A 14910-nucleotide genomic window follows, 5' to 3' on the forward strand; every position below is an offset into this window, starting at 1 on the left:
AAAAGTTACAACACTGATATAATAAACTCTCACATAGGCTTTGCCTAGATTCACCAGATAACATTTTGCTTCATCATACTCTCCCATTCTCCCTCTCTCTCTCTCTCTCTCTCTCTCTATATATATATATATATAATATATATATAATATACATATATTATATATGTATAATATGCATATATATAATACTTACCATCATTATTATTATTGGTGAAACATTTGCTGATGTCATGATCCTTTACCCCTAAGAAAACTTTAGCAAACATCCTAAGAACCAGGATATCCTCTTGCACAAGCATAGTGCAATTTTCAAACTCAGGAAATTTAACATGGATTTAATACTCTTGCTCAACGTAAAGTGAATTGAAATTGCCTCCATAGCATCTTTATAGCACTTTTCTTTCCTGACCTTAAATAGAATCATGCACTGTACTTAGAATTATGTTAAAAGAAAGCGCTTTTAAGGTACATATTTGAGAAAATTTCTTGAAAAACCACTTCAGAAATTCTACCACTTTCAGAAAGTCTTCTTAAACCAATTTGTCCATCAGAAGCCACCACACCAGGTTTGTCTTTACACGGGCCATGGCTTGCGTCACAATCTGTGTGTAGATTAGGTCCCTCTAATGAGATCCTGTGCGTCTAGAGGACAGGAGCTGATGTGCTTCACCTTTGTATTCCTTAGAGCCCTTGCCCTGAGGTTTTGCAGAAAAAGGACCTGGCACGATAAATATGTGTGAAATTGAAGTGTGCTAAATTTCGTTCAACAACTTTGTTTTATATCTGGGGAAACTGAGGACTCAGAAATATTAACTCCAAATAACATCCCATTATCATTCTCACGGTTAGTTACTGGCAAAGACAGGTCTGATACCCTTGTCCTCCAACTCCAACACTGGTTGTATTATTGTCATTTTACTATTGATGGGGTGGCAATGAAGGTCATGGCTGCATTTGCATGGGGATGCCTAATGCATTGTTTCCATTAAAATGGTCACCTCTGGGTGGCAGTATAGGAGTCTGTGGACAAAATGAAATCACGTTGGAAAAGCAAGCATCACGGGATAGTAGACACTTGTGGGTTTTACAGCATGACCTGTAAAGCTTATCTAGGAGGCCTGGCAGGGTGGAAAGTCCATGTGCTTTTATGGGTTAAGACCCTATTCTCTGTGGTCTCTGTCCCTCCATAAAATGAGGGTGTAAGAGCAATATAGCTAAGAGGGTTAAACATCACGGTCAGGATGTCTTCCTGCAGAGTAAGTGTGTGTGTGTGTGTGTGTGTGTGTGTGTGTGTGTGTTTCCAACAAGATTGAAGTAAGCACCTTAATGTATCCCTTGAAGGGGAAGCTGAAGCCTAGAAGATCAGGTGTGGGGCCCTCTGGGGACAGAGTGTAGCCTACTTTAAACAGGGAGTGGCCTGCCTTACAGAAATTCGTGCAGCCTGCATGGGACACTGGACCAGTGAGGAATCATCTCAGAACAGATAAACAGCACCAGTTAAACCATGAAGGAAGGCACCATGTGGCCCTAAGAGGTGAGGAGGCAATGAGGCCCATGCTCTCTCTGCCTGGCTGTGGAAGTGCCATGACTCCCTTTCTGGACTGCAGAAACCCCAGGCTCTTTGTTGCAAGACCCAACAGCTACCGAGAATGGAAGGTGGGACTGTGCCCCCTTCCCTCCACCAGACTGGGGGGCCTTTAAGGGCCGGCCCCAAGTTAGCCATCTCTGTTAATCAGGTAGGGTTTCACTTCTCCTTTTACTGAGTCTCTCTATTTCTTTTTTTTTTTTTTTAATTTTTTAATGTTTATTTATTTTTGAACACGCGGGCACACGCGCTCATGAGAGACAGAGAGAGAGAGAGACAGACAGACAGACAGACAGACAGAGTATGAGCAGGGAGGAGCAGAGAGAGAGGGAGACACAGAATCCAAAGCAGGCTCCAGGCTCTGAGCTGTTAGCACAGAGCCCGACGTGGGGCTCGAACTCACGGACCGTGAGATCATGACCTGAGCCGAAGTCGGACGCCACCCAGGCGCCCCTGAGTCTCTATTTCTCTGGTGTGAGTATCATTTCTCTTTCCCTCTTCCAATGTCTTTCCTGTGTCCGTGGCACCTGTTCCTATTTCTTGTCTTTCCCTTTTCCTTGCCAAGTCTGCTGCTGCCAATCTTTTTCTCACCCTCCCATTTTAAGCCTCTCCGGTCTTATTATTGCTAAACTTGCCCTTTCCTTGAACCCTCAATACTCAAGTTAATTCTATGTAAGCAAATATAATCTTTCTCAGATTTTATGCAAATATATTTTCTATATGCAAATACGTATAATTAAATTTTATGCAAGCATATTTTATGCATAACATTAAATGTTTCCTGAGATTTATCTTAAAAATTAGTTTAATCTTGTATCAGTCTCTTAAAGTCTTCAAGTTTTAAGTTGTTCTTTGTTTTATTGGAACCCTCAATCACACTTAATTTCTCTGCTTTCATGCAAATTTTATTCAATTAAAATGAAAGTTAGGTTCTCTGTATCATTAGAGTACCAGACTGTAGTAGTTGAAACTTCTACAGTGGCAATATACTCATTCAGAGCAATTTCTTTTTCTCCAGGATCACTATTTTATTGAATTTTTCCGGTACACCAAAGATCACCCATCCAGGGGACTATAGACATGAAGCCAACATACCCCAAGGTTGAAAGACAGAAACAGAAAGAGCAGTGTGAGGGTGCGTGTGTGTGTGTGTGCGCACGCACACGCATGTGTGGGGTTGGAAGACAGGTGAATTCGGTACATGATTTCTTGGAAAGACTTGAGACAGCTAAACAAATATTTATGTTAACGAAGGTAAATACAGTTTGCTTAATTTTTTCTTTCTCATATACTTAACAATTTCAGAATACATTTTAAGCTTTTATTATAATTTATGAGAAGTAGTCCTCTACCTTGAGAAATTATTACCTGTTTCTCAGTTAAAATCACTCTCCTTAGTAACTGATTTTCAAGGCCTTTCATGGTGACAGTAAAATCAATGACTGATGTTTTAGCATTGATCTCAGGGGTGAAGGCAGGGTTTGGTAACTTTGTAGTAATATAAAGTTTAAATGTATCCATGATATCGCATTCCTTATCACCGACTTTCACCTACATCAATTCAAATACACAATCAAAAAACAGCTTAAAGGACAGGGAAAGGAATTTGGGTTTAAATTAGGAAAGAATTTATCAGAGGTCAGCGCTGGGAAATTTGGGTGAATTGCAAAGGAAAAAGTTGTAAAACTTTAATCGCTGATCTTAAATAATTAAATAATGTAGATTTGTGGTCCTGCCGGAAGATGTTGTTAGCCGTGACACCAAGCAAAGTAAATGAAACATTTATCCCAAACAAATGTTGCATAAGGGAAAACTCAGACACATCCCAGATTTGCCCGTTTTCTCCCACTTGAGGAAATTGTTTCTTACTGAGGAAATCTGTGGTGTTTAAAGGAAGTGTTATCCCTCTTTGCATTTCACAGTCCTCAAAGAAGCATACTTGACAACTGAAAAGATTAAAGAATTTTTCAAAGGAAAAAAATGCCAACATTTTATCCAGAGAGATAACATTTATCTTAGACACTACAATTTGCAGTATATTTAAAAACACCTGGTTTCGCTATCTAAAAGTGAGGTGGGAATGATACCATTTGTAAAGGACTTAAATTTTTAATTAATCTTGATTCTACCTGTGGTTGGAAATCACATCAATAAGGCACTCCCACAGTTTCAAGCCCCACGCCTTCACACCACAGATAAGGATCTGTTCTTTTGAAAGACCTTCAGGAAGACCTTCAGGAATAAAAATCCTACACCCTCCTTTGGCATGTTAAATAAGGCATATAAAAGAAATCACATTATGAAAAATATTTTCCTAAATAAAATTTTGTTTAATGAGAAAATCTGCATTCTTTACTTATTCACTGATATTCATGAAATTAGGTTGTCCAAAGTGAAAAATCTCAATCAGAAATGCTGTCATTCATCAAGAAATAAAACCAAAGAGGGGTGCCTGGGTGGCTCAGTCGGTTAAGCGTCCGACTTCAGCTCAGGTCATGATCTCTCGGTCCCTGAGTTCAAGCCCCACGTTGGGCTCTGTACTGACAGCTCAGAGCCTGGAGCCTGTTTCATATCCTGTGTGTGTCTCTCTCTGACCGCTCCCCGCACCCCCCCCCCCCCGTTCATGCTCTGTCTCTCCCTGTCTCAAAAATAAATAAAACGTTAAAAAAAATTAAATGTTTAAAAAAAAAAAAGAAATAAAACCAAAGAAGTCTAAAGGTAGAGAATGCCACAATTAAAAAAGAAACACTTCTGAAAATGATTCATGTCACCAACGATGGGAAACAGCAATCCATAGCTTCTAGCAAAGTCTGTGAGTTTAAATTGAAAGTTAATAAAGAGAGAAATGAACAAAGAAATGTTCATAGACTGTATTAAAATGCCATTTTCTCCAGTGAGAACACGGAGGTTTTATTGTATAGATGAGAATATGGCTTATAAATCCAATTTTCTCAGAGCTGCTAACATACAAACATATATATATATAGTGTGTGTGTCTGTAACACTAATATATTATTATAACCAGAAAATGTCTGTCCTTAATATGTTATTTAGTGTCAGCTAAATGGCTTCTCTAACCAAGATATTGCCCTCCCTGTGTTTTTTCTTTCTTTTTTTTTTTTTTAACGTTTATTTATTTTTGAGACAGAGAGAGACAGAGCATGAACGGGGGAGGGGCAGAGAGAGAGGGAGACACAGAATCGGAAGCAGGCTCCAGGCTCTGAGCCATCAGCCCAGAGCCCGACGCGGGGCTCGAACTCACGGACTCACAGACCGTGAGATTGTGACCTGGGCTGAAGTCGGACGCTTAACCGACTGAGCCACCCAGGCACCCCTTCCCTGTGTTTTTTCATATATTGTTAAAAAATAAAGGAAACACTAAATATGATTTTGGAAATAATTTTTTCCAGTGTATCCAATACTACCACCTCAAGGAAAGTGCCTTCGCTGCTATACTCAAAAAGATAAGTAGATGTCACCATTGTTCTTTTCTTCTTCTTCTTTTTTTTTTTTTTTCTTTCCCTGAAGCTCACCTTGAATGTGGTGCCTGATTTAATGAAATTCTTTTCTAATACATTATCCAAGGCTGGATCCAGCTCCTCACGAATATCCTCAATGAGAAGCGGTCGGCCCAAGGAAAGGCTGTCTTCCAAGTGTGTGCGGAAATATTTATGGTTCAGAGATGTTACCTAGAAATAGAGTTCATTACTACATAAATGCTACAAAGAATGTGCTTATTCCTAATGGAAACAAAGAGATTTGCTGGACAAGTGACTAAGAATTTTAAGGGCTATATAGGAAGCCTTACTTAGGAAAAATAAAAGTAAGAACATTTAATTTTCAAAACTTGGTAGGCCATGACTTTCTGGAAGCCCTGGATGTGCAACTGAATCTCTCTGATCAAAACAGGAGTCAGGTGGCATTCCTTAAAGGGAATGTCACAGCTCTGCTCCTACAGATGGAAGAGAAGTAATCAAGGATTAAACCTGTCATGCTTACATAGTTAGTTACAATGTAACTAAGAGAAAGCAAAGTAACTTGCACATTTGTGCTATTCATTTATCTCCTCAGGACCACTCACAAGATGATCAAGTAACTAAAAAATAAGCATAAGAGCGTCAGAAATTATATACTGAGTCAAACCAAGGGTCCATCCATGTATTCTGTCTCTGACAGTGGCTCAATGGAAGAATATGATAGATACTTTCCATAAGATCAACTTAAAAGACTGTGTGTTCACTTTTTACATTACATTTGTAAAAAATTAGAATTCTGAATGCCTGGTGGGGCCCCATTTCTAATTCAGTGTTTGTTGATTAGTTAAAATAGACACACTGGGCTGGTTGATCTTCGCATTAGCTAAGCGGCTTTGAACTCTTAACTTCTTTGATCCCTCCCCCTGCCTAAAAGTGAGGATTCCACAAGGTTCAGTCCTTAAATCTCCATCTCCTTATTCTCTACCCACTGGTTTCAGCTATCGCCTCTACGCTACTGTGAGTGCTGATCCTAAGATACAAGGAAGATCTGCTGGGACAGCAGGTCATGAAGAGAGTGGAATTAAAAAATATTATCTCTCGGGGTGCCTGGGTGGCTCAGTCGGTTAAGTGTCCAACTTTGGCTCAGGTCATGATCTCACAGTTCATGAGTTTGAGCCCCGTACTGGGCTCTGTGCTGACAGCTCAGAGCCTGGAGCCTGCTTCAGATTCTGTGTCTCCCTCTCTCTCTGCCCCTCCCCTGCTCATGCTCTCTCTCTCTCTCTCTCTCTCTCTCTCAAAAATCAATAAACATTAAAAAAAATTGTTTTAAATATTATCTCTCACTAGCTATGAAAAAGAGATGTGGAATTGAAAAATTAAATAAGCCTACCTTTGTCCTGTTTTGGAAAGGAAATGACTAAAAGAAAAAAAATCCTGCACATGAAGGAATTTGTTTCCCTGGATGGATAGCTTTATTTACACAAATGATGAGCTGTGAAAGACCTCATTATGAGTTGACAAGGTAAATGAATCTAAACAAAGAGCTTTAACCAGCTTTTTAAACAAGATGAAACGAGGTCCCAATGAGACGAAATATAATTGTCCTGCTCTATTTCCTAAGGAGTAAACTCTGTTTTTGTGATTTCCTTCCTAAGTGTGATGGTTCATATCATGTGTCAATCTGAATGAGGTAGGGGCTGTCCAGGTACCTGACAAACATTATTTCAGGCTGTGTCTGTGAGAGTGTTTCCAGAAGAGATTGGTCTTGGAATAGGCAGACCGAGTAAAGAAAATCATCTTCACCTACTTGGGTGGGCATCATCCACTCCATTGAGGGCCTGAATAGAGCCCAAAGGTGGAGGAAGAGCAAATTTTCTCTCTGCTTGAGCTAAGACATTCATCTTCTCCTGCCTTTGGACATCAGCGACCAGCTCTTGGGCCTTCGGACTTGGATTGGGACTCCTATTACTTACTCTCCTGGATCCCAGACCTTCAGAGTTTGGACTAGAACTACATGACCAGCTTTCTTGGACCTCTAGGTTGTAGACAACAGACTGTGGAACGTCTCGGCCTCCCTAATCCCATGAGCCAATATCTCATAATAAATCTTTTTCTATATATCTGCATTTACATATAGATATCCCATGAATTCGGTTTCTCTGGAGAACCCTAATACACCAAGAAATTGGGGCGCACGGGTGGCTCAGTCAGTTAAGCGTCCAACTTTGGCTCAGGTCATGATCTCGCATTTTGTGAGTTTAAGCCCCACATCGGGCTCTGTGCTGACAGTTGGAGCCTGGACCCTTCTTCAGATTCTATATCTCCCTCTCTCTCTGCCCCTCCCCTGCTCGCACTCTGTCTCTCTCTCCCTCAAAATAAATAAACATTAAATTTTTTTTGAAAAAAAGAAATAATAATTTTCAAATTATCAATTTATTTAAGATAACTTTTAGCCAACTTCAATGTCTTTTATAAATTTGAAATAATGGCTTGGAGTCATAATTTCTTATTTAATTAACTTTATTTTCTTGTGCAGTAACCCTAAGTGGTAGCTACCAACAGAGCCTGGATCACCTGCAAAGATACTCTGGTATTGGGTCTTTACAAGGTGGTCAGTGAATTCTTTATAGGGAAACTTGATGAATACCATCTCTTTCTGGAAGTCAGAGCTGAAGGTTCTGGGGATGGTGTTGAAGGTGATCTTGGCAAAGCTGCCAAGGTAGAATGTAGTCCTAGGCATACAATACATGTTTTGTTTTTCATTTATAAAGTGTTTCATTTTTCATTCTGTTTTCCTTCCCAAATAAAAGAAATACTATTTTTGTTTTATTCTGTCTTCATTTATGTGTGTTCGCGCATGTGTTTATCCACATATTTTAAAAATAATGTCTCCTGAGTAAGGAGAATATAGTTCAATCTTACATTCCAGAAGTCAATGTCTTTAAAAATACATTAAGTATCTGTGGCATATTTCTATTACTTCCTCGAGAAGATTCCTGGGACTGGGTAACAGCAGAAAGGACATTATCGAAGGCTATCAAGGAGCTTAATGCCAAAATGGACAGACAAAGCTATGATCAGGAACATTAAGAACAGGATGAGTAGGGTGGACAGTCAGAAGAGGCAAGAGGAATGGAACAGGGGACACGTTCTAGCTGCATGGATCCAGGAAATAAAGTTCAGGGGTAGGAATGCTCCTGTTTACTCCACCCATGCATTCCTTCTGTGAAGACAGCTCCTCTGAAGCTACATTCCCACTGGCTTCATTTCCCTTAACACTCCTCTTCCGTTTATACTCTCTGACCCTGTCTGGGATTTCTCTGGGGGTTGTAAGTAAACAGACTGATGCATTGTGTTCTGAAGTATCTGTAAGATGGGAGTATCTTAGAGGTGTTCCTGAGCACCAGGCAGCATCCAGGTGTCAATGAAGCCCTCATCTCAGAAGGAAATCTTTCAATATTTTACCATTAAATGATGTTTGTTGTAGGCTTTTGGTAGATGCTCTTTATGTGATTAAGGGAAGATTCCTCTTATTCTTAGTTTCTTGGAAGTTTTATCACAAATGGGTGTTGAATTTTACCATGTGCTTTTTCTGCATTTATCAAGATGATCACATGATTTTTCTGTGTTTTTTTCCTTGTAATGACGTTATACTTTGATTAATCCACTTAAGTTCACTAAATATCAGGTTCCCCACCCTATTGAAAGAGCAGTACAGAAAATATAAAGATGGCATAAAACCATAAACCTTGCCGGCAAGAAGTTTAGGATACAGTAAAGATAAAAAACAAATGGGCAACGAACAGGAATTGAAGACAGACTCTAAGTTCATGTCGGAAATCCAAACAAGACATTGTGAGCATTTAGGACAGGCTATATTAAACTGGGGACACAGGGAAGTCTTGATGAAGGCCGTGTTGGAGGTGTGGGCTTTGAAGAACATTCAAGATATTTATCTGGGATATAAGTGAAGTGGGAAACAGGGTGAAGAAAGACACCCTGGTTAGTAGAATAGTTTAAGCAAAACTATGGAGCCAGGAGACTCAGAACCCTGGGAACACTGTCTGGGAAACAGTGAATAGTCTATATTGGTAGTTAAATCAAAATATTGACAGTAAATCTGAGATGCTGGAATCCTGCCCTTGTTTACCTCTACCTTATAATTAACACCTTATTAGACCCCAAGTCCAAAACTGGACTCTAGGATGGTGTGGAGAACCAAGTGCCTGAGCTAGGTTGGTGCAAATAGCCTTACACTGAGGAGCCAGGAGTTCTATTTTTACTGCTTTCCTGTAAGCCCAAGCCCAAAGCCCCGAATAAAAGCTATATCCAACACAGACGAAGGCAATAGAAGCAGGAAAGGGACAGAGAGAAGAGAACATCATGAGAGAAACCAAAAGGAAAAATAATCCAAGCTCTTGCTCTAAACCACTGTTATAAAACTCAAGGGTGTAAATTAACAAGCAATTGTCACAGACATGACAACTTTATGACTGGCAGATTCAGCTGAAATTTGGGGGAAATTTCATGATTTTAAGATTGTTTTCCCATATACCAAGAAGCACATACCTGCAAGTCATTTTCTCTTTCCTTTGATTTAATCCAAGTTTTGCCTTGAGTTTGTGGGTCAATGAGGAGTGGGTATCTGGTGGCCTTTGTCACAATGATGCCATTCTGAATGGAGAGGTCATCTCCTGGTAATCCCTGCAGCCCCCACTCCCCAATCTAAATAACAAGAAATGGATATGGCCAGTCAGAGGAGAACAAGAATGCTTTCATTATTAATTAAGAGTGCCACAATATTAAAATAATTTAATATTAGAGTATTTTTTTTCCATTGAGACTATGCAATGGGTACCTAGAAAAAAACTCAAACTTGTAAATATGAACCAAATAACATTCACCTAAAAAAATAAATTTATAACCTAACAAATCCTTCTCTAATAACCCAAGACCAGGGTTTAGTCCTTTATGTTATATATCTTCAAACTTATGAGGAAATATTACAAAATCTATGAATTTTTGAAGCATTGTTGTTCAACATGCAGAGAACATAGGGGCTCAAAATACAGTAAGACTAGGTGGATGGTGGAGTTGGTGGAGATGATGAAATATTGACATGTCAGGAAAGATAAGCACCAGGGGTTAAACCTCAGAAAACTCCCCTTCCTGCCCTTTGGCTCTGTTTACATGGGGGGCAGGATTTGTATAGCTGGAGGCAGAGAATTTATGACAGATAAGGTATTATATTCGCAGGTGCTCATCAATGATTTAAATATATATATTTCCGGGGCACTTGGGTGGCTCATTTGATTAAGCATGGGACTCTTGATTTCAGCTCAGGTCATGATCTCGCCATTCATGAGATTGAGCCCTGTGTCAGGCTCTGAGCTGACAGTGCGGAGCCTGCTTGGGATTCTCTCTCCTTCTCTGCCCTTCCCCACTTGCTCTCTCTCAAATAAATAAATGCATAAACATTTAAAATATATATATACATGTATATATATACTTCCTGGGGTGCTTGGCTGGCTCAGTCAGAAGAGTGTGTGACTCTTGATCTTGGGGTCATGAGTTTGAGCCCCACGTTGGGGGCAGAGATCACTTTTAAATTAATTAATTAATTAATTAATTAACAAACAAACTTAAAAAAAATATATTTCCTTTCCAAATTACAAGGAAATTGCCAGCCTGCCTCCATGCCGTCAGTAAGATCACCTGGGATCCAAAGAAGCAACCGGCTTCCACCTTCATTAAATTATCCTAACAGCCCCCAAAGGTCATAATTACTATCCTGGCCTGCTTTGCCTCATCAGTGTCCGTTGCATCTTTAGTACATTATCTAGTCCCTGTAACAACCAGTTGAACGTTGTTTGAATTGGAAAAGATTAATTTTTTTAACTTTTAAATGCAGATAACATGAAACTAATAGCATGACTTCCCTCAGGAAACAGCCACTGGGGAACATATTTACAGATCAGAAAGCAGCTCATGAATACAAATTGGCTGGAAAGCATTTAATGCCATAGGAGCTCTGCAAGATATACTTAAAATTGACAGTGGCATCAAATTCCCAGCAAGGAAGGCTAGCGCAGCGGGACGTGCCATCACTCAGTGATACCACAAAGGGCTGTTGTGCTATGCTGTTGGACACTACGAAAAGATGGTTAATCATCGAAAGAAGGTTAATACCAGTACTTACGGCCTAGCTAATGCCTATAATCACCTAAAATGTTTGAAAGAGAGTGTGACTTAAGAGGAGTGGTGTAAATAATGGAAAGTTATAAGAAGAACTCAAGGGGCGCCTGGGTGGCTCAGTCGGTTAAGCGGCCGACTTCGGCTCAGGTCACGATCTCGCGGCGGCCCATGAGTTCGAGCCCCGCATCGGGCTCTGGGCTGATGGCTCAGAGCCTGGAGCCTGCTTCCGATTCTGTGTCTCCCTCCCTCTCTGCCCCCTCCCCCGTTCATGCTCTGTCTCTCTCTGTCTCAAAAATAAATAAAACGTTAAAAAAAAAAAGAAGAACTCAATATTACCAAGCCTATAATTCATGAAGGATCTTTTTTTTTTTTGGAAGATTTTATTTTTTTATGCAATCTACCCCCAATGTGGGGTTCGAACTCAAGACCCTGAGCTCAAGAGGTGCACGTTCCACTGACTGAGACAGCCAGGCGCCCCCACGAATGATCTTTTAGTTCACAGGAGTGCAATTGAAAATATTTTAAAAGCAAGATTTCTTAAACAGAAAGGAACTTTTATACCAAAAAAAAGGTGGTTGTTTTTTTCAGTAATTCTTAAGCATTTTCAAAACAATCTTTTCAATTAAATTAAAAAAAAAAAGGGAAAAACTTAGGTGTACCTTGATTTCTTACTAAATAAGACTGAAAATCAAATAGTATTCTAAGGAAAGTGACACTTACGGTTGGCGGATCCACCAACATTGAAATAAGATTCAGGTTTTCGGTGAAAGGAATCTTCCGAGCTCTCAGCTCTATCTCCCACTGATCTTTAAGCAAATAGTTCCTAAATATCTGATTGAAAGGACCAAGGTAGGAAAGGAATCCAGTGCACAGAAGAATGTCACCTACAAGTCTGTTAGGAAACGAGACAAAGTGAGTGCCTGACACATGCGAGCTCTCCCATTAAGGAGTATGAAAGGTCACGTACCAGTCCATGTTACTAGGCAAAATCCTTCTCTGCTTCCTGCTTAACACTTCGAAACCAGACATGGAGAGACCATGCAAGAGGGAGCCCCCAAACCCAAATGCGGGTAGGAGGGGCCACATTTGGTGTAGACCAAGGAACAAGAAACTGCTTCCTTGAAGCCTGCAGGTCCAGAGCCCTGATGCCGAGGAAAAAAAAAGCATCCTTTTCCCATGCCTTGGTCCTCTTCAGATTCAGTCTTAATAAAATTATTTTCTTCTCCCTGTCTTGTTCCCCCTCTGTTCCTCCCACTTCTTGCCATTCTCTACTCCTCTCTCATTCCCCTCTCTTCCACTTTTCTGAGGACACCAGCAGACACGAGCACAAGTCTGCCTTGTATTTAGAGCAAACCACTGATCCACACGTTCAAAATCACTGAGATTAAGAGTATAGAACTGGACAACATATGTAGATGGTTCTGGAACAGCCAAACAGTATCAGAAGAACTCTTGTACTAAAACCCCACACTGCTGAACCAAAATTGAGATTAAACGTGTTTCACAAACGTTTCATCCCTCTTTGTTTTACTGAGAGTGCGTGACTTAAGCTGTGAGATTCAGAAGTGGTTGGTAGGGAGATGAGGGAGTGAAGCATTTCACTGGGGAGATATATTTTATTTTCTCTAATGTCACAAAGAGGTGGTGTTTGGAGTGATGATTAAGAAGGAAAGCAATTATAGCAAAGGCCAAAGTTTATACCTGTTAATCTGGGCTTTGAACTCTTTGCTTTGCTGGGTCCATCGGACCTTTTCTCCACTCAGCCCATCGATGAGAGTGGAAGCTGCCTGCATCTTTTTCCGGCACATATCTGCATCATTTAGCAAATCCTGGATTCATAAAGGGAGAGTGTCTCAAAGAACTTCCTTAAGTGCTTAATCAAACATTCACTGTATTCACACATAAACACATATGAGGGAATTTCCTAATTTGCAAAATAAATATAATCTGAAAAAGCAATGTGAGTGAAGCTTTACATGTTAAATTCTGGTAATTACTTCATCATATAGTTATTTTATCTTGCGAAATTTCAAGGAAAGCGATTTTGTAAGAGAGACTCCGAATCACATAAATTAATACAGTATTTCTATTCAGTGATTTCAAAACACAATCATCAGACCAATACAATACACCATTTTAAGTCTTGGATTTGATAATTCTGAGTTCTTGGAAGTTTACAAAGTGTTTTTACTTTTCCTCAGAAAAACTCTACACAACAGTGATGTGCTGCAGCCAGCTTTTATCAACTCAGAAAAGCCAATTATGACATTTCCAGAAAACTTGGATGGTGTTGAACACATCATATGATTTCATTTATATGTGGCATTTGAGAAACAGATGAACATAGGGGAAGGGAAGGAAAAAATAAGATAAAAACAGAGAGAGAGACAAACCGAAAAAGACTCTTAAATACAGAGAACAAAACTGAGGGTTGCTGGAGGGGGGGGGGGGGGGGGGGGGAATGGGTTAAATGGATGATGCACATTAAGGAAGGCACTTGTTGGGATGAGCACTGGGTGTCATATGTAACAGATGAATCACTGGGTTCTACTGAAACCAAAACCACACTGTATGTTAACTAACTTGAAATTAAATTTTAAAAAAGAAAAATATATAAGCTTACAATTAAGCTATATTAAAAGCAAAGGTAACAAGTAATAAAAACCCATCACCTCCTTATTATTTGCTACATCTTTGCCTTATCTATGTGCTTCAGGTCAAGTCAGCACTGCACCTGCATGGTGGTATATCGTAGGGCTCAGTATGTAACAGTGCTAAACATGTAACAGTACAGTATATGAGAGTGCGCTGCTGTGCACCTGTTTCCAAACATGTGTTCACTGTCAGCGCATCAGTAGGTTAAAACTGGCAGTGGTGGGAGTATCTATGCCACAGAAATCAGCAAACAGTGCAGATCAGGGCTTTCTTTTTCCTGGGGCCCCTGTCCCATGAGGTCATGTTAGGGTCCCCATCTGACAGATAAAGCTCCATCAGTTGCCTCCAGCTGCCTAGTGAATAAGTTTCTGCACCGAATCTCAAACCCAATTTTCTAACCTCCAAATCAGTCCCCTTAGGGTATGACATCGCAGCTTACTCTTACCGAAAATGATGATTAAAAACACACAAAAAACTTTAAAGTGTCAAAAATCGAAAACAGGTAGCCATAGCCAGTGAAGGGCAGTCAGGTAAATACTTTTTTTTTGGTCATAAACGTGTGTCTCATTTCCAAATACAACACATCCTTGTGTAAAATTTTGATACTTTGTTGCCATAATTTTGTATACTTAATCTCACCATTTTCTCATTCATTGCTGCATCAAATTTTGCTTGTACTTTATCCAGCTCGGCTTGTTTCTCATCCAGCAGTTCCTGTGCCTTCCCCAGCTCAGCATTGGCGACTGCTAGGCGGCCCTCCTGCTTGGCCAGGTTAGCCTTACAAGGAAGAAGAGGTAATTGTATGGACTTGTATTAGGTCTGCCCAATATTTGTGTTTTTGTTTTGTTTCTTTACGATTTTTTTAATTTAATTTATTTTTGAGAGAGAAAGAAAGTGCACATGAGCGGGGGAGGGACAGAGACAGAGAGGAGCACAGGAACTGAAAGCGGGCTCTGTGCTGACAGCAGAGAGCCTGATGCGGGGCTCGAACTCATGGTC

General features: G+C 40.1%; 1 protein-coding gene across 1 annotated transcript in view; it reads right to left on the reverse strand.

The window, feature by feature from the left end:
- DNAH8 (dynein axonemal heavy chain 8) overlaps positions 1-14910 on the reverse strand; it is a 324054-nt gene that overhangs the window by 93650 nt on the left and 215494 nt on the right. Inside the window, exons 70-75 of the mRNA XM_049652745.1 lie at positions 14551-14688; positions 12958-13085; positions 11977-12148; positions 9631-9786; positions 5119-5274; positions 2954-3136 (exon numbers count right to left, since the gene is read on the reverse strand). Coding sequence (XP_049508702.1) covers positions 2954-3136; positions 5119-5274; positions 9631-9786; positions 11977-12148; positions 12958-13085; positions 14551-14688 — 933 coding nt within the window. The remainder of the gene's footprint in view (positions 1-2953; positions 3137-5118; positions 5275-9630; positions 9787-11976; positions 12149-12957; positions 13086-14550; positions 14689-14910) is intronic.

Source organism: Panthera uncia (genome assembly GCF_023721935.1).
Source record: "Panthera uncia isolate 11264 chromosome B2 unlocalized genomic scaffold, Puncia_PCG_1.0 HiC_scaffold_24, whole genome shotgun sequence".
Taxonomy (NCBI): Eukaryota; Metazoa; Chordata; class Mammalia; order Carnivora; family Felidae; genus Panthera; species Panthera uncia.